This window comes from Topomyia yanbarensis, chromosome 3, assembly GCF_030247195.1.
Source record: "Topomyia yanbarensis strain Yona2022 chromosome 3, ASM3024719v1, whole genome shotgun sequence".
Taxonomy (NCBI): domain Eukaryota; kingdom Metazoa; phylum Arthropoda; class Insecta; order Diptera; family Culicidae; genus Topomyia; species Topomyia yanbarensis.
In genome coordinates, this window is record NC_080672.1 from 325,330,814 (window position 1) to 325,350,707 (window position 19,894).

At 38.4% G+C, this 19,894-nt stretch overlaps 1 protein-coding gene across 14 annotated transcripts in view; it reads left to right on the forward strand.

Moving 5' to 3' along the window:
- The window catches only part of LOC131693637 (uncharacterized), a 168,966-nt gene that overhangs the window by 9,658 nt on the left and 139,414 nt on the right, over nt 1-19,894 (forward strand). For 7 of the 14 annotated variants that reach the window (XM_058981615.1, XM_058981606.1, XM_058981619.1 and 4 more), the window contains exon 2: nt 12,268-12,806. In XM_058981615.1, the coding sequence (XP_058837598.1) occupies nt 12,730-12,806 (77 nt within the window). In that variant the 5' untranslated portion in view covers nt 12,268-12,729. Of the gene's footprint in view, nt 1-12,157; nt 12,807-19,894 lie in introns of all 14 variants that reach the window. The other 7 variants (XM_058981613.1, XM_058981607.1, XM_058981620.1 and 4 more) reach the window with 2 other exon arrangements.

Below are 19,894 nucleotides of genomic sequence, written 5' to 3' on the forward strand. Positions count from 1 at the left end.
AATTTCTGTGCCTGCTTTGTCCAATTCGTCGGCCCATTTATTACCAGTAAGACTGAAATGTCCGGAAACCCATACGAGGTAGATAGTATTATCAATAATTAGTTTTTCTATTTTTGGGATGTCCTGCAAGGAAAAATACATTCGAGTGTGACCCAGTATGCAGCATTACGGGGTGAATTTCTTCACCCCGTAATGCTGCATACTGGGGAGTTCGCCAGATACTTCCCACGCTCCGGTCGGCATTGAGAATATTTTAGAACCTCTCAATAATTTAAACGATACCACGGGTCGCATTACACTATGGAATTGAAGTTCCCTATTTGGTGGGTTTTTACCACCGGAACAGGTGGTCGACAATAAAATTCTGAGCTGGTTGAAACAATTACTACCGACACTGCGTGGCTTATTTCGGCTGCTCAGAAAAAAGCAAACATTGAAAGACGGCTTCCATAGATGACCAAGTAGTCGACGCTTAACGATCATCACAAACTTAGTTTTAAATTAAAGGTGTGATGACTGCTGTTGAATTTCCTACGAATCGGTTTTATGATTCCGGAAATATGGATAAAATTGTTCGGTCACATATATAATTTCCATACAAGCCAGAACTAAAAAATCTTCAAAGGATACATGGTAGATGGATACACGGTTCCAGAGTTATTCAAGCGTGGGCTGCTCAGGTACACTATGATTTTCATAAACAAATGCTTCTGATATTGCAATCAATACAAGCAGCCAACTTGTATGTATTGTCTGTCCAAGCCACTTCCAACAACACCATAACCAGTTGATGTTATTGCCTAGAAGCTCCGTTTTCTGTTGTAAACGAAAGTTCTGTCCCTTCCATGGGTAAGGTAATCCTGCTCTTTACAAGCGTTCACTTTCCTTCTCATTTTTCTACCTTCGCAAAGGACACATATTTTAATAAATGTCAAAATCTTAAATGCAAATACATCTTGTGCCATTTCTCGTTCCCATGTCTCCCGGTAAAATATTCATGCAAAAGGATCCAAGCCCAGAATAAGCATGCAAACAGCCGGGCTCACCCCCGCCAACCACGGACACAGTTTCAAGTTTACCCCGTAGCTCGAGAGCTAAGGGTAACACAATCTTCGCTTCAATCACTGGTAACTACCCTGCACTGTTATCCAGTCGGTAGCAACGGCGGCCGACGGTATGGTTCTGGACGAGCAGCGATAGCAGCGCATCATAAGCATAAGCAGTGGTGAGTGGCAGCAGATAGGTACCTACACAACACATCCATATCACATGCCTACAGGACGGCATCAGAGAAGAGCATTTTTCTTCATGTCTCTATATTCTACGTTGATCCACTTGATGTCGCCTGCTCGGGCCCAGAACCGTCGAAGTCAGTCCGTTTAGGGGTTGTTCCCCTGTAGTAAGCGGTAGTATTTGGATGAGAGGGGTGTTTGTAATAGTAAAGTTACAGTCAATCTAAAAATTGAGTTTTTTTGTTCTGGGTTGCATCATATCAATTTATAATTTGAGTTGACTTAAATTTTGGGGTTGATTTAAACATAGGGATATGGTACAAAATATCATACGAACGACTATCTACATACAGTGACACGAGACACAGTCAACCATTTTTGTAAAACAGTTTGTTCCTGCAACTCAACAAATATGTTAGAGGAAGGTCCGTCCATGCTCACTCAAACATAAGTCAGTAGCTATGTGGACAAACAACGGTGATGCTGAAATGAGCGTGATGACAACAAACTACCCCTATATTTCCATCAACGTGCCTGCAGAGCCAGGCAACGAACACAAAAAGTCATACTTCATGTGAAGAAAATATACTCCTCATCAACGATAAGCTGTTTCGATCACTTTCCTTCCCTCCGGACATTTTTCTATTCTCAAACTTTTCCAAGGCACTGTGGCAGTGGCGTAGTAAGGGGAGGGTTTTTCGGAATTGAGCTCCAATTATTTTAAGTTTGATGAAAAAACGGATGAACAAATTAGGACTTTTGAATGACTACACAACTTTTGGTATATAAGCAAGTAAGAGTTCTCAGTGTATGTAAACTTGTAGCACAATATCCTTACAAAACTTGGCCAAAGAATGACTGTGATGTCTGCCTAAACAGAAACTTATAGTACCTCATAAGGAATAGTAGTACCAAGGCAATTCTCCATTATTTAGGAATACTTTGATGCAAGCATCTCCCAAGTTTTGATACAATAAATTATTTTATCTAATTTTGTCTAAATTTGAGTAAGGTGCCGCCTAAAAATTTTAGCTAAAAGTAGAGTGAGATTTTGAACGTTCATAACTCAAGTTATACTGATCAGAATTCAAATATTATTAATTTGAGAATAGATATACTAGTGTTGTATTTATTTATTTATTTATGTATTTTTGACGTAGGACTACGTCTTTGTTTTCGATATGGGGGAGCACTTTGCAAATTCTACAAAAATGGTATGTAACGAAAAGTGATCCAATTTTATACGCATATAATTCATCAATCTCACGATAAATTTTTAAATCTTTTGCGCATATCGTTCCGAAATACTTCTAAAAATAGATTCCTATAGATAAACCCAACGATTTTTGATATCATGCATTAAAAATTTAAATAATGTACAACCTAGTCAAAATATCGCGCATTTACATACAGAAGATAGCGCTTCCCAAGTCCGGCACGACAGATATGTGTGCCTATCGCGCTACGCTTCTATGAATGCCCTCATCATCGACTATTTCTTGAGGCTTTTTTCAAAGAAACATTGTGCTGTGCTCGTTTCCAGCACACTTTTATGTACAATCTCGAACACAACTATTCATACACAAAATCGCTTGTACATTCGAGCTCCATTTGCAAACACATAGTGTCAACATAGTGTCGTGGTACTAGTTGTCTCTTTCGCTCTACCCATCATCATCAGCGTTTTTCATTTTGCGTTGTGCGCTTGGGTTCAATGTTTGTGGCGAATGTGTAGGTATAGGTATATCTGATTTGTTAGCAGGGTTGCCATATTCACAGATTTTTCTGTAATGTCACAGATTTTTTTCACAGATGGCAGATTTTTGGCATTTTGATAAAAATTTCACAGATTTTCACCGATTTTTGGAAATATTCTGACTTTTGACAGATTTTTCGGAAAATTATAACAGATTTTTTTCCTGTTTCAGTTACCACAGATGGTGAAAAGATATTTTTGACCGAAACACAGATTTAAATGTGGCATCCCTGTTTGTTAGCGGTTGCATGCGTAACCTGCATGATAGCAATCTCTGCTTTCGTTGCGCAAAGACGAAAACTTTCTTAGCAACAAATTAACGTGGGTCTATGGAAAGCACAACGAAAGTTTATTATTTACGTGCGATCAATTCATTGATTCATTTCCACTTCACGTGATTCATTTCCACTCAGCCTATCCTATTGAATGAATATACTGCAACTCGAAAAACCGGTGCAAAGATATATATTTGATTTATTATTACTCTAAATGTACTAAGAAAATAAATATATTACTTTAAGTAGTATAGTCCTACGTCAACAATTCGTGCAATCCCATAGGGCTGCCCCTTTTAGTTTTTAAATTTGGTTTTCATTCTTTTAATCTAGTAGCAGCCAAAATGTTGTGCATACTTAACATGCATCAATCAGCAATAGAAAAATTTACACAAATATGCAAATATGAATTCTTTTTTCCGAGAGTTGTCCTACTGGAGCTGTAGAGCTAGATTCTCGGATGGGCTCTACGTTAGAATAACTCACTACAATTTCAGACGAGACGGCAAATGTCACCCAGTGCAACACTGTCCAAGGCTAATGGCAGTTGGCCGTGATTATGAATGTGATATTCATTGTACGGTTTAGATATGTGCGGGCGTAGGGACTTTGCGATCGCGTGTATCATCGAACGGATCTTCATGGAATTCCTCATATTCGCGTGTGTTTTTGGATGATTGCGTGCGGACAGTGAATCTGATACTCAATTTTAGGTGTATTGCTAGAAGAAAGTTAGTTCTTCCATATCACTAGAGTTGCCGGCAGAGTTAAAAATATTCAAATTCATTGAATGAAAATTGATCATATTCAGCCGCATTCATTTTCAATATTCAGTGACGCAGCTGAAAACGTCAAACGAACAAACTGCACTTTCATCCATGCACATTTTCATTCGTCTCCGATTATTACACGAAGCGACCGTACAGTAATGAATCAAACGCATCAAAGTAGGCCCTGGCACAATGTAAGCGATGATGATTGTTGTTTCATATGCTTTACCGGCATTTGAAAACATTTTCCTAGATAATTAGTGAAATGAATATATTGTACGATATTCAACGGAATGAATAAGGATGGATATTTGAATGAATATTATTTCTATTCATCACGAGTCGCATCAGGTTCATTTTCAGCCGTCAAAAAAGAACTTCTAAGTTGCTAGGCCGGAGGGTAAAGATTTCCGAACGTGCCGTGGCTTCATGATCGCGCGAACGTGGTCGTTTGTGGGCTCGTGTTGGAAGCCGCATTTCAAACTTCGTATGTACTAAAATGTTCACCTTATTAGCAAGGTGTTATAAAGATTGCGCGACCACGGGCGTGGGTGTGCGTGGATGATCGCGATGGGCCAAAGCGTTGCTATCTTAACGTGTATCATTTGTCATTTGTTGATTGGTCTACCTGAAGGTATTGCTACTAGGGCCGAAGATAGGAACTTCCGGACATCATGAGTACGCGATTACGGGAGTTTGTAGGTTCACTCCTGAGCCCGCGTTTGTGAATTTATAAATACTGAAACATTCACTTAGTCACCGGGGTATTATCCTGTTTGCGAGAGGGCGTAGATGTGCGTGGATGATCGCGAAGGGCTCGGGTGTTTATATGTTGATGTTCTTGTCGCGTGTGCTAGCTTGCATGTAACTTCGCGCGTATAAATTATTTTTTATACCCGTGTAAATTTATAAGTGCTAAAAAGTTCACTTAATTACCGTGGTGTTTTAATATTGCCCAGGCGCGGGCGTAAGTATGTGTGGATGAATGCAATTGCCTGTTTGCGTTTAGGACCAGAATTGTGTTATCAGGAAGGCCACGAGCGTTTGTATGTTTGTAATGAGAGATTGTGAGTGTATATGAGAGAATATGCAATTTATTGTGTTAGTGAGTGTTAGTATCCATCTAATTTAAGATATAGTAATAAATGGAAAAAAACAAAGACATTAAATAGAAGACATGAATAGTGGAAAATCAAACTACTACTGGTACACATGAATAGTGGAAAATCAAGCTACTAGAAGTACAACAAAAACAGACTAATGAAGTAGAAGAAAAGATCACATATAATTGAATCACTTGCATTCAAACTACTTGAACTCGTCTAAATACCAGCAAATGATACTTATTTACCATTAACAATTGCATTTTGTTAGAATTTTTTCATGCTATGCTGATCTGGAATGGATGATTCACGTGCGTCGATAAATTAATCGCACCTTAATTTATGCAATCCGATCTTCTCCAAAAGAATAGAATCGAATGCACGAATTGAACATCGGTAAAAAGTGACGAACGAATCCTAGAAAGGAGCACCCACTATTCTACGCCAGATCTGTATCCATTCCCTGACCCAACACACAAATACTCATACACAGATAGACATACTAATAGCACAAAAAAATATACACTAGTACTAAAAATTACAATTATTGCAACACAACCACCAATAGACTTCTACTCGATAAATCGACTCACAATGACCCACACTGCTAGCAGTTTCCACGAACACTGCCATTAAGCTGTTGAACAAGCTCGCTCGGTCTCCTCGATGTATCACTATCGAGGCGAAATGAGATAACCATCTTAAAGCAGTTGTCTGTCAAAGATTTTTTAAAACTGATCCACAAATATGCTTGATGATCATACTCAGTTGCGTTTCGGCTTCGCCTCATCAGAAACCGACACTAATTGTCGAAATAGCTTAGCGCCGGCTTGACGCAAATCCCTTAAAACTAAAACACACTTTGTGTTTCAATCGAACGACTGATCAAACGTGATTTCCCGTTCGAGCAGAAGTTCTGTTTATGCCGATGAGACACAGTGAAGCCGAAACTTGTCTTGGCTTAGCTGGCCTATGCGAAAGCATTATGCTATATTTCACCCTGAGGAGGAAAATTTGGTAAAAACCAAAATTTCTCACTAGGGTGAAAGTTTGTTGGTAAAACCAGTCTTTGCACTTGAGGGCACAAATCCTTATTTCATACTCAGTTGCGTTTCGGCTTCGCCTCATCAGAAACCGACACTAACTTATTGTCGGAATAGATAAGCGCCGGCTTGACGCAAATCGCTCAATTTGTGCCCTCAAGTGCAAAGACTGGTTTTGCCAACAAATTTTCACCCTAGTGAGAAATTTTGGTTTTTACCAAATTTTCCTCCTTAGGGTGAAATATAGCATAGTGCTTTCGCATAGGCCTGCTAAGCCAAGACAAGTTTCGGCTTCACTGTGTCTCATCGGCATAAACAGAACTTCTGCTCGAACGGGACATCACGTTTGATCAGTCGTTCGGTTGAAACACAAAGTGTGTTTTAGTAAGGGCACAGATAACAGACGTTTAGGTTCGATTTGAATCGTGTGTAAATAACCGATACTGAAATTCCGAATAAATCAGACGTCTGAAAAACGTTTGGCAAACGTTTGTAGATGGCGCAGTGATCGCTACAATGCAGTTTTAATGCAGCTGTCAAACACGTGTAGCAAACTGATGCGCAGATGGCAATAGTGAAACACGGATTTCCAACGTTTATCGATTTGAAAGTTTACACAGGTTTTGGAAGAAATTTTGTTCTAGCCCAAACGTCTGTTATCTGTGGTAAGGGATTTGCGCCAATCCGGCGCTAATCTATTCCGACAGTAAGTTAGTGTCGGTTTCCGATGAGGCGAAGCCGAAACGCAACTGAGTATGAAATAAGGATTTGTGTCCTCAAGTGCAAAGACTGGTTTTACCAACAAATTTTCACCCTAGTGAAAAATTTTGGTTTTTTTCTAAATTTTCCTCCTTAGGGTGAAATATAGCATAATGCTTGATGATGTTTGCAATACCGTCGAACCCCTCAACCTAGGAGAGAGTTTTTTACAGCATTGTAACAATGTATCCCCCCCCCCTCAAGCTAAACTACTTGCTACAACACCTGCTGTCGTTGCTACTATTCAGAATGGTTCGTTTTGTCTTTGTTGAGCCGTGTCGTTTGTGAATTTATAAAAGTGCTACAAACTGTGAAAGAGCCGGGCGGGAGTGATAAACGTCTGAGATTTTACAAGGTTACTACCACTTTACGAGCGAACACATTCAAACATACATATTTACTTTAACTATGCTCGGAATAGTCAGAATAGTTGTCAACATTGTAAGCTAGATATTTTGTTGTTTTAATCCGGTTTTGCTGGAGATTTGTGATCCTACATAAGATGAAATTTAGCTTTTCTCAATAGAAAGGGCATGCAATCACTTAAACAAATAACGTTTTATTCAGAATTTCAGAATTTTAATATAATTAAAATAGCAGACCTCACTTCGTCGTTGTGTGCAAAATCATTTGGTGAAATCTTCAAAAAACATCAGAGCCTCTTGGCTCGTCGACGTCGAAGCATACCGACTAAACATAAACTATAGTGACCATGCGATCGTGGGACCACTGTAAGATGGTGATGGGTCGTTGGGCCGAAAACCGGTTGGCAGACTGTTGACAACTTAAACAAGAAATACGTCTATTGATCGGCGTACTTGCCACACAATGAACCATAACCTTCTGATGATTTCAAAAGGGTTCTATCATACTGTGGCAGAAATGGGTTTTCCCCATCTTAATCGGCTGTTGACACAAAAACCATTGAACTGCCAGCACTGCCAACTGCTGATTTGGAGCTAAACTCCGCCAGTCTACAGGGACAAAACAGATCGAGAAAACGAACAAAAAAGCTGGTGACTTGCTGGACAACTCGAGGATTGCAGCGGTTTCATTTCGGATATAAGTTTATTTATTTTTAAACCGTGTTTTAATCGGTTTTTCCTATTAATCAATCGTGAGGCGCACAGAAAAAAATATTTTGTTATTTAAAGTTTATTTTCATGCACATATTAGGAGCATGAATATAAATGTAAAATTAAGTTCCACCTCAAATACACACGACTTGTCGTGCTCTCTTCAGCGAATTTTATTATAATTTTACACGTGGATTGAAAATTACAGTTTCTTTAAACGGAAAACAAATGCACTTCAATGTATTTTTATTCTAATATTGCTGTAAAATGTATGACATGTAATCAATGAAAGTGTAAAATTGTATGCTTTTTGATGCTCCAATTGAGTGTATTGATTTTAACGTAATTTTACAATCAAATTTTTAATTTAATCTTCGTATTTTTACATTCGTATTGATTTACATGTCGTTTAAATTTCATTATTTTTTGGAGTGTAAATTTGTACAAAAGTTATAGCAAGTAAAATTGAACAGGAACCGAAATTCCCGTCGGGTAAATAATTCTAACCTGAAAAAAGCATATTTTTGGGTTTAATTGCCCCGAAAAACGGGACAATAAAATTAAATTTGTTCCGTAAGAAGTTAAGGGTTCACGGTAAATATGAATATTTTGCTTCCTTTACCAGTAGTAGTAAATCCAAATATTATAGAACCTCCGCAGGTTTGCATATCTTGAAGGTCAGAGAGGTCACCTAATTGGCCCACTGAAATGTATGTTAATCTGTGGTTATACCACCTCCAAATGGCTCACTAATGTAATCCACCTATTTCTAGCTTTGAAGCATACGAATAAACGCTTTAAAAATCAGTGGACGTACTCTCTGCTCGAAAGAAACATCGGCAGTGATACAACTACCAATCACATAATTTGGGGCAGCTCAGACATCAGTTTGAAAGACGGTTAATTGATGAAATACTTAAGTAGTACAAATCTATACAAACTTAATGTATGAAATCGTCCAACATTTGCTCGAGCTGGCAAAGAAGAGGTGTTAGATATAACTCTCTGCTCGAACAATACTATGCCTCGCTAGATATCGTCACATATCGTGATCCCAAATCTACGAATCTCTACGAAGAGGCTTGACGAGTAGATTTCATTGGTATCTTTCGATGATTGAATCTCCAAGTGACTTGGGCGAGGTAGTGTATAAAACAAACTCACTCATAGTAGCAGCATTACACGAGGCTTGTCCGCCTAGAGTTTTGCGTGCTTCTAGAGATACCGCTTGGTGCAATACCGAACACTCAAAAAATTATGTAGAAGAGTTTGGAATCGCAGACGCAGAGGCATTTTAGCTGGTTTTGCGAGCATACCGAAATAACCTTCGATTCTCTGAGTGAAGTGGTTGGGAAAGCTTTTACACTAAAGTCTCAAATTTCAATGAGACTAGTAGATTAAATGAGTTACTTCTTTGATACACATTTTCCAGGCTGTACGGAGCCATCACTTACGACTGACCCTGAGTTCTTTTCAGGTGGTTTTGATTCTTAGGCCTTGGCTTGTAGGATTGTGAAAACCGAATCGATCAAATCAAATCAAATTCCTCCGTATAAGTTTCCGGGAGAAAATGGAATCATTCCAGTTCTCCTCAAAGAGGATATTAGCATATTTTGAAAAAAAGAAAAAAGTTCTTATTTATGGGCTTGCAACAGGATACATTCCATTAGCATGACCATAAATAGCTGTAAAATTCATTCCCAAAGGTAACCGCGTCACTTATGAGGAGGCAAAGAGCATTAGACCGATCAGTCTGACCTCCTTCCTTCTCAAATCAATGGAACGTTTAATCGACCACGACATTCATAATGTTAGCTTGGGCGAGCACCCGCTGTATGCAATGCAACATGCATATCAGCGGGGAAAGTCTTCTACCACCCCCTGTTACACAACACTGGCTGTCTACAACATTGAAAAAGCTTTTTCGCAAAATCAATAAAGTTTAGGAGTTTTTCTTGATATTGAAGGTGCTTTTGACAACGTGTCTTTCGAATCCATTTTGGAAGCCGCATGAGGTCATGGAGTGCTTTTATATATCACGAGCTGGATACACGCAATGCTTAGCATTCGACATCTGTGGTCATCCTTAAGACAAGTAGAGATAGGGAGACTGAGTGTCTGCGGCAGAGCTTAAAAAAATTGACATCCCTGCGTGAACTTCAAAGAGAAATGAAATTCAATTCATGCCCGCCGCAACGAATGAACTGTTTGGTTCGTTTCCCTCGTCATTCGTTCTTTCGATATAGCACATTCACTTTTGCATATGTTTGGTTTCAGACGCAAACTGAATTTTGTTTCTATGCTAGCTCTGAGAAGAATTAACGAGCAAACGTGCACCAGATACGGATTATGCAGTTCACTTCTGCTCGAAAAAAATCCCTATGCCAAATTTTGGCTGCAAACTGTCCACATAATAACAAGTGAATGCTTTGATTGGTGAGTCAGTTGGAAGGTGAATGAATGAGAGAAACATTGAAACTGAACTTTGGTTTCAGTGAATTTTACCAGATATAGGCAACTGAATTTAAAATTTCGCACCACTAGTCTGCGGATGTCCTCAAGGTGGTGTGCTGTCACCACTTCTATGGAACCTTGTCGCCGATGGCTTGTCAAGGAAACTGAATAAGCTTAAACGTGCCGATATGTGGTTTCGCCGATGATTATCATATAATGATCACTGTAATTCACAATAACATATTTTTGATTTGATGCAGCAAGCCTTATGTGTTGTCTTCATGTTGGGCTATCAATTAATCCAAGTAAATCGTCAATGGTGCTTTTCGCGCGAAGACGGGTTACAACCGGAGCTCGTTCGTTGCAGTTCTTTGACTCTGAAATTATTGTCGCTCATCGAGTTAAGAACGTTGGGATCATTCTTAACTCAAAACTAAATTGGTCGGGTCAAATCGATTCCAAAATCAAGAAAGCTTGCATCGTCTTCGGTCAATGTAGACGGGCTTTCGACAAATCTTGCAGACACAAACCCAATTCAAAATCGAAATGTTGTATGTCGTATTCAAATCGAAGAACTTAGCATTTCAAATGCTATCTACCTTTAATGGGTACCCGGGAATTTCGGTCTTTTGGCTACAGCGGGCGATATGACCATATATACTAACCTGGGCTGCATCCAAATATACCAAATATACAGAACTTCATATCTGCAGTAATGCAATTGTGCATCCGGATTTTTGTTTCTCTATACATAGATGAACCGCCCTAATTCTCATCAGCTTAACCAGAACTCCTTTTCTTGCGGAACATCTCGCAGGACTAAAGGTTTATTCAGAAATACAAACAGTGATTTCCTTGTTCGGACTTGCGTCATTCCAGCGCTAGCTTATCCCCGTCACTAAGTTAGTATCTGATTCTGATGAGACGAGGTCGAAACTAAAATTCCATAACTAATTTAGTTATAGGTTTTGTGTCCCTATCGCATAAATGTGGTGTAAAACAATTTTCTCCTTAGTGGTGAAAAAAAATTATTATAATTATTTACTAAGCACTGATGAACCTGAAATAGTCCAGTTTTTGTTGTGTTTAACGAGTGAAATTCAAAGTTTCCAATATTTATCGAAAATAAAGAATTTGGTAAAAAACAAATTCATAAAGGGCAAATTTATTTTCATGAGCTATAGCGTAACTACACTACGGTGTAAGCAAAGAATATCAGGCTTCATGCTTTTTACTACCCCATAGTTTTTAATAATTATTTATTGATATCGATTTGTGTTTGTCCAATTGGTGCAGTTTCCTACAACGCTTCGAGCAAAACGAACCAAAATCGACAGAAATTACTAGACGGGAAACGTTCCATTTCACAGTCGAATGGGTACGACAATCGCCACGAGGTGAACCAAAAATATGAACAACACAGTTCAAAAACGCTACATGAACCATTCCCATTTTGCACATTTGGCAATCGAATAAAGACAACGGTGAAATGTCTGTGTTTGCGAATTAGATTTACCAGCCGGAAATTGTGTACGGAAAAAAAGGACGGAAATCCTCCCAGCAAAATTGAATATTTGCCCATCAGTGAACGCCACTCGCGACATCAAACAGCGGGAAGCGAGACGAATCTTCTGAACGAAAAGCATACAAAAAGAAGAAAAGTTTATTTTCCTTTTCGTAATCGCGTAGGATCGTTCGTAACGGGCATCGATTAGAATATAGCATCAACTTTTCTCTTCCCTCTCCGGGTAGCAAAATGATTTATTATACGAGCATAAAAATATGTTGAAAATTCACAGTGGAAATGGATCAAGGAAATCAAGTCGTCAGAAATATATGGAAAAAAGTGGGGAAAAAGATAAATATTCAAACCCTCCAGATAGATAGTGAAAAGAAGTAATCAAAAACACCAGCCGACGGATAAACAAGAAAAGAAGTAAAGATTTTTTTTTATCCTTGTGCGAAATCCCGTGGTGGTGTGACAGACCGAAAACAGGAGCCAAATAAGAAAACAAATTATCACACACCCACTCGAGTACGGCCGCGTTGAGATTCATTCGTCGGATTTGGGGCTCGGCCACCGGTCTGAAGTGGTGAAAATGAGCCTCTCGAATGAAGGATAAGTACGAGAAAAGCCCCTGGTGACACCGGAGACCGTCATCGTCGGTTGTGATAAGATAGTGATCTGCTGCCACGCCATTCATTTGCCGCAACCGCTCTCCGAGTCGCACGCTTGGGGGACAGGGGAACTCTCTAGGATTATGGCTGATCTACAGGCGACCATTGAGTTTGCCGTCGAGCTGTACAAGTTCTACAATGTTGATCTGTTCCAGCGAGGGTGAGTAGATTTTTTTAATATTGCCATATTGACTGTCCATTGTTGTTATATTTTGCGTAGGGATATGAATGGGTACTTCTCTATTCACCACGCGTTTCCATTACCCGTCATATCAATACAAGGTAACGCGTGGTAGTTGAAATACGCATAACCTAGATATTGACCTTACGCTTGCTCTGCATATTAAATCTCTAAAAATATAATTTAAAACATCGAAAAATATCTGTTACGAAAAGTCATCATCCCAACAAGTCATGGGCCAACCAACAGCACGGTACTCACAGATGCGTGAAATGGTTTCGGAAGCCAATTATTCTACTCCAGCAATTACCGGCAGACGTCCTATTTCCACGCTGACTCTGAATACCTATACGTATTTCTGCCAACATATACGGGTTTGAATGGTTGTCCAAGCCTTACCATTATTTATGGCAGCTCCAGACAACAGCGTCTGCCATGGTAACGCATTCGAGTGCCAAAACTCACAGACACAAACGGAGCGTTGTGCCAGGATGAACACAGGATAGAACATTAGTAGAAGCTGGTCTAAAAAATTGGCTGTAGGTTCCAGAACACCATCAGCCAGCAAAATGCGGTACTCGTTCGCAGGAGATGTTTTTCATTCACTAAATGCAAATTTCAAACACGATTCTCTAGCCATGCCGTACCGGCAGCAGACATCCTCATCGATCCGGGCATCGATGAGTGACGCTCGATATTGGTGAGAAATTATTCAAATCAATTTCGATTTCAAATAATAGATAAATTTTCAACATGACACATGAATTGATTCGATATCGTTCCTCAGACAGTTCGGTCGGACAATTTGCAGTGTCCGACTTACACATTTGTATGCAAATGATTATTAGAAAAGTTTTCCTAAAATATGTATGGGGACGATTTTCCAGCTGTACAACAATTTCACGTACTAGTCACAAATCAATCGACCACCACAAGCTTGAACGAATGAAACATATATACAAGCTGCTACAGAAAATAGTAGATGACATCAAAAGTGCTTGATTGGAAAACAAATTTTATCCGGAAATCGAACTTTTCCCATTAATTTTTCATTGAATTACTGTACAGATGAAGCAGCATACGAATCAGGCATCAATCGAGTGGAACACGTCTTACCATTGCCATTTTGGATGATGTGAACTAATTTGGTTCCCATAATCAGTTCAAGAGTGTCCCATACAATTGTATGTAAATTTTTCAGCTTGTTAAGAGCCTACTACCTAATTCCAGTCGTTTAGTAGTAAAAAAAAAGTTTAATGGCACAGGTAGATATGCCTTGAAAGCTATTAGGTTCAACAAACATGTTGGATGAACCACGCCTAACTGATTCATCAGCCTCTTCGTTACCAACCATTTTTGATGGTAAGATACCCAGAATATCCTTGCTTTATTTCGAATCGTCAGTTGGAAAGATGTAATGAGAAGATGAATTGCCAACAGTGCTACTTGGTTGTCTGAGAAGATTGCAATTTCTGCATGTAGGTATGTAATTTTATTTCTTGCCGATTTCGAAGTTCGGTTTAGTCTCCTATTCATCTTAAGCTGTGGTCATGCAGAGTTTATCTTTAGTTCCTTTATCATACTAACGTGACAATGTAAGTCATCATTAAATAATGCATTCTTAGAAAGCCAGGCTTCGCATCCGTCATAACATGTTTGTGCAACGAAGGCATATGAAGCATGGTTTCCAATGTTGCTGCAAGTGCATATCCAATAATCTCGAAGCCCATTGCAGCCAAGTTGTTGAGAAGATCGTCCACTACTAACGACCAAAATAGGGATGATAACCTTCTCTGGGTACAGCTTGTGATATATCGACTTTTGAGTATTGCAAGAATCCAGTCCCCTATCGGTGTTTCCACTCCATGGTCTTTTAAATCGATACGTTGCACAGTGTTTTAAAACGTCGTTTTCGTGCTCAAAATTAATAGCGTCTAAACCGTTGACTTTAGAGGTATAGTTTGTTCGGAGAAGTTGTTGTTCTTATGATTGCGCATCCACAGAAGGTTACCGTTCTGTGATTAATTCACCTATAAGTGATATACGAAATTTATTTTCCGAACTAATTGAGATAGAGACTTTGTGTCTTCGATAAAGTTGTAGAAAATGTTACTACAAAAGAAATTGCTGAAGACACTATATATCTAGCTTCAATAGTTTACGAGTTATGGAACATATTATATGGAAGACCCCTTAAAATTAGTTTTTTCATGATAACTTTTTTAGACATTCTCGTATCTTCTTGGAATCTTCCACAAAGTTGTTTGCGGTATCGAAACACATATTTTTGCTTAACATAGTTACTTCCTATCTGTTTAATTTAAAAAGATATTCCAAATTTTACGATATTTTGGGGGTAACTTCCACCTTAAATAATTCGTTAAGGAGCAAAAAGGAGCAAACAACATCATAACATACTGAAAGTACTAGCTTTTTACTTTCATATAAAGGCCCGATTGTTAGTCGACGCGATTCTTCCCGAGTGTTATGTTCAATACAATATGCCATCGCAGTGGTATAAAACGAAACATTCAAGCGCACTGCGACAAACATCTTCATGTTTTTATGGTAAATTGCATAGAACACCGTCGCCTATAACATGCAATGCATATGGTTTGCCTTTCAAATATCAAATTGCAGTTTTGGATGTGTTTAATAATGTCGATATTTGCATTATAAATTAGATAAATAAATTTATTTTTAATAATCGTTTTCTACGTCATCTTCAAAGTTTCTTCTTCCGCTAAAAGAGCTTTGGCGTCTTCTAAAAATCATTTTATACTTTTTTTTAGCCATCCCCGAGCCTCAGTCACGACAGAATCCACATGGTGAACAGGTGACGTTAATCAAGCTCCATTATAATTGTCACGAAAGACATTAATAAACCTTCTGGTAGGATTTTCATAATTTTTCCAAGCTTACCAGTATCCACTGATTGCTTAAATTTCACGTGACACACTTCTCGAACGCACAATATGCTACGTTTCGTACTTTGATCATGATTGTGGTCAAAGTTCTCCTTTCCTTTTTTGACATCGATGAATATGTTTCATGCAATTTACCATGAAAGGATGAAGCTGCTTATTGCAGTGCGCTTGAATATTTCATTTTAAACCACTGTGATGGGATATTGTATTGAACATAACACTCGGAGAGAATCGCGTCGACTAACAATCGGGCCATTATATGAAAGTAAAAAGCTAGCACTTTCAGTATGTTATGATGTTGTTTGCTCCTTTTTTCTCCTTAACGAATTATTTAAGGTGGAAGTTACCCCCAAATTATCGTAAAATTTGGAATATCTTTTTAAATTCAACAGATAGGAAATAACTATGTTAAGCAAAAATATGTGTTTTAATACCGCAAACAACTTTGTGGAAGATTCCAAGAAGATACGAGAATGTCTAAAAAAGTTATCATGAAAAAACTAATTTTAAGGGGTCTTCCATATAATATGTTCCATAACTCGTAAACTATTGAAGCTAGATATATATAGTGTCTTCAGCAATTTCTTTTGTAGTAACATTTTCTACAACTTTGTCGAAGACACAAAGTCTCTATCTCAATTAGTTCGGAAAATAAATTTCGTATATCACTTATAGGTGAATTAATCACAGAACGGTAACCTTCTGTGGATGCGCAATCATAAGAACAACAACTTCTCCGAACAAACTATACCTCTAAAGTCAACGACTTAGACGCTATTAATTTTGAGCACGAAAACGACGTTTTAAAACACTGTGCGTTGGACGTGTTGTTAAAAGCACCCTCGACATCAAGAAATGCGCAAATTGCTATTTTTGCAATTGAGGGCTTTACGAAAAGTGCTACTATGGTATGCAGGGCTGATTCCGTTGATTTGCCCTTTTGGATGCACAGACTGGTACCGGTTGAGCGGAATGTAGGGGATAGGTGTTGTCTTGGAATATGACAGTTGTTTTTTCCATTAGTTTTAGAGATGTAGATGTCAAACCTATATGCCTTTGCCTAACATATCCCCAGGTGCATGCCAAAGTAAAAGGCTGCATCTAACGACGTTTAATAAGTCCGAGAGAATTATATCCCTCGACTTTTGAAGAAACTTTGAAGGAATATCATCAGTCATATTTTTATTGTGTGTAGAGTTCGAAGGAGTTAATAATCCATTTAATAAAAGATGGCGAGAAAATCTGACAGGCCAGTTCATGTGATGCATCAAAAGTCCTGTTGGAAATGTCATCACAACACTGACCTAATAAACTTCCATCTCTCTCAACTGACCCAGGAAATTAGATGCTTTTTAGAACATCCAGTGATTCTCCATCGAGAGTTGTGAGAGAGCCATCTGCCTTTTTCACTTGCCAGAGGCCGTTTTATCCTTTGGTAAAGCTTCTGATAAGGCTTCAAGGTTTTCGCCGAACCCGCTATTTGCTTTTTTCAACTCAGGGTTGTCTTTGGTAAGAGCGGTCCTGCGAATTGTAGGGTTACCATAGGTCCAGGTTTCCCAGAACATGTTTCACTGATTGTTCTGGTATCCTGGGAGGAAAACGCTTGATTTGTCCAGGTTTTTATCCTGTGAGCCTAAAATATTTTTATTTATTGAGTCTTCACTTTACTTGCTCTGGTCCAGAATACAGTTACGACCGATAGAAACCATAACTGCAACGTAAACGTACCCTCAGGCAGAATACGAAAATCCGGGGCACGAAGAATTGCCTTTGGTGCCTCTGAAAAGACACATCGACGTTTGGTGGCTTCTTCTTGAGTTTCCTTGCCAGTGGCATTTTTTTGTCTTGCTGGAAATCCGCGAACATGTTTTTTTTTTGGTAAATTAAAAAAAATGCGTCAACTTAAGAAAAGTATTATGAAATTCAGAATTTAGCGAACAGCAATCAAACTAGATTTTCTATAAGTTGTGAACTTGGGAACACTAGGAAAGCCTACTTAGCAGAACGCAAAGGACTCTTCACATTTCCTTTCGATCATGTCCATATAAGCCTGCTTAGTCCTAGTTTTCCGTTCTAAATTTATAACTGATTCGCTCTAGAACATCTATCTGTCTTTCAATTTCATTGCTTTCGTTTCTCTTAGTCTTAAATTTGCCGAAAATAACCAACAAAATCGATACAGTAAAATGGTGATTTGGAATGACCTCCTCGTTCTCCGGATTTAACGGTACCACACTTTTTTCTGTGGGGTTACTTGAAAAGTAAAGTATATTCTGGCAAACCTAGGAACCTTGAGTTAATGTTCGAGCTGAAATTGCTGCGATTAAGCTCGACATGCTGCCCAATGTCATGCAAAAAGCCCGCAAAAGAGCTGCTTTCTGTGTATCAAATGAGGGTGGTCATTTAATCGACGTTGTATTCTAAACCTGGTTTATAATAAATGACATAAAATATGCTAAAAGAACTTGTTTACTTGTGAAAATCGGCTGAAAAATGGCGGAGTTGTTCAATGTTGAAAAAGGATACATCCAGCTGGCGCACCCTGTATTGACGGGGCTATTTTTAGTTTGTCCTGAAAGATTCTTCTTGGAATAAGTTATGAGTTCTTAGTTGACGGCTAGATACACAAAATTTTGCGAAAGTATATATATTTGGTATACTAATGAGCATGCAACGTACTTTATACGATGGAAGAGGAAATATCGTCCAGTTTTGTTTACGAAGTGCGTACAAAAGAAATTGTTTTGGACTGATTCGATGCGTTCTTCGTACAGAACAGTGTGTAGGTTCCATACTACGTTGCAATCAGTGGTGCAAATTTTCATTTTCAAATGCCAACTTTCAGTTCAATCAAACCCAACCATGATTCAAATTCAAAGCCTCCCTCAATCATTCACTTTCAAGTTGGCGGGATTTTCATAACTGAATCGTACGTCTTCATTTCAAATTGATGCTTTTTCATTCACCAACCAAAGCTGTCATCTGCTCTGTAGAGGCCAGTTTAGGTTAAATGTCGTCATGTTTTGCGTTTTCAAGCTTACATGGACAGTAAGAACTATGTTCAGAGTAGTTTGGCTTGAAAAACCTAGTCAATACCCAGTAGAGAGATATTCACAGGGTCAATGAAATTGAAAATGAATGGAAAATGATTGAGCAGGTCGGCTGTTTGAATGAATAATGGAAACGAACAACTGAGAATTGAACATAGTAGGGCATGATTTGAGAATTTTTTCTCCTTCAAGTTCAAAACAAACTGTTGAAAATTTGCAGCTCTGGTTGCAATATTCTAAAATCGGTCCGAAATATATTTCAGTCTAAGATTATGTCTAAATCTCGTTTTTGGTTTCAAATCCCAGGCCATCATGCGTTTTCAAACCTTTTTCTATTCCTTTCGTATGTTTAATAAAATGCCTTCGCCATAATATGTCCCAAGTAACATTTCTAGATTTATAGCACACTACAAGAGCATTCAAAGTTTTAAGAAGGGCTTCAAGAGTGCCTTAAAACCTAAACTGTTACTAGGGGTAGGAACCTTGCCTAAGAAAGCAAATTAGAATCGTTGCATTGATTTCGTACTTATCGGATACGCAAAAAACTGCAAAGACTGCTAGGTCTGAAATACAGCCCTAGAAACAAATAACTCCAGGATAATCAATTCGGCCTAATAGTTTCCGTCCAAACGACCATCTTGATTGAATAAAATTTGGTTGGCTTAATGTGTCTTTCTGTTACATCTTAATGGCTTTCGACTAATTAAATTTTCGGCTGAATCAATATCTTGAGATAACAAATATGTTGAAATTTTTGAATCGAGAACATTATTGACAAACTTACCAATTGGCCACAGAGATGGTAGCTTCATCTAAAAGTAACCTATATGTCACCAGTTGATGCCATGTTTGTAGTCAATACACACATGCAGAAATAATTTATTTCCAGTGTATTTAAACCATATTTTTTCATATCTCACTACTATTTACGTCACTTGTTCCATAGAACATTATTTTTAACTTTGAATATTAAGTTCATTCTTTCACATCAAAACAAGATCTCAAGGATACAACCCTGCGCAAAATTCGAAACAAGTTTCTCAATCAAACACGCACAAGGCATCAATTTATCACTCGATTCGCCCCCGAT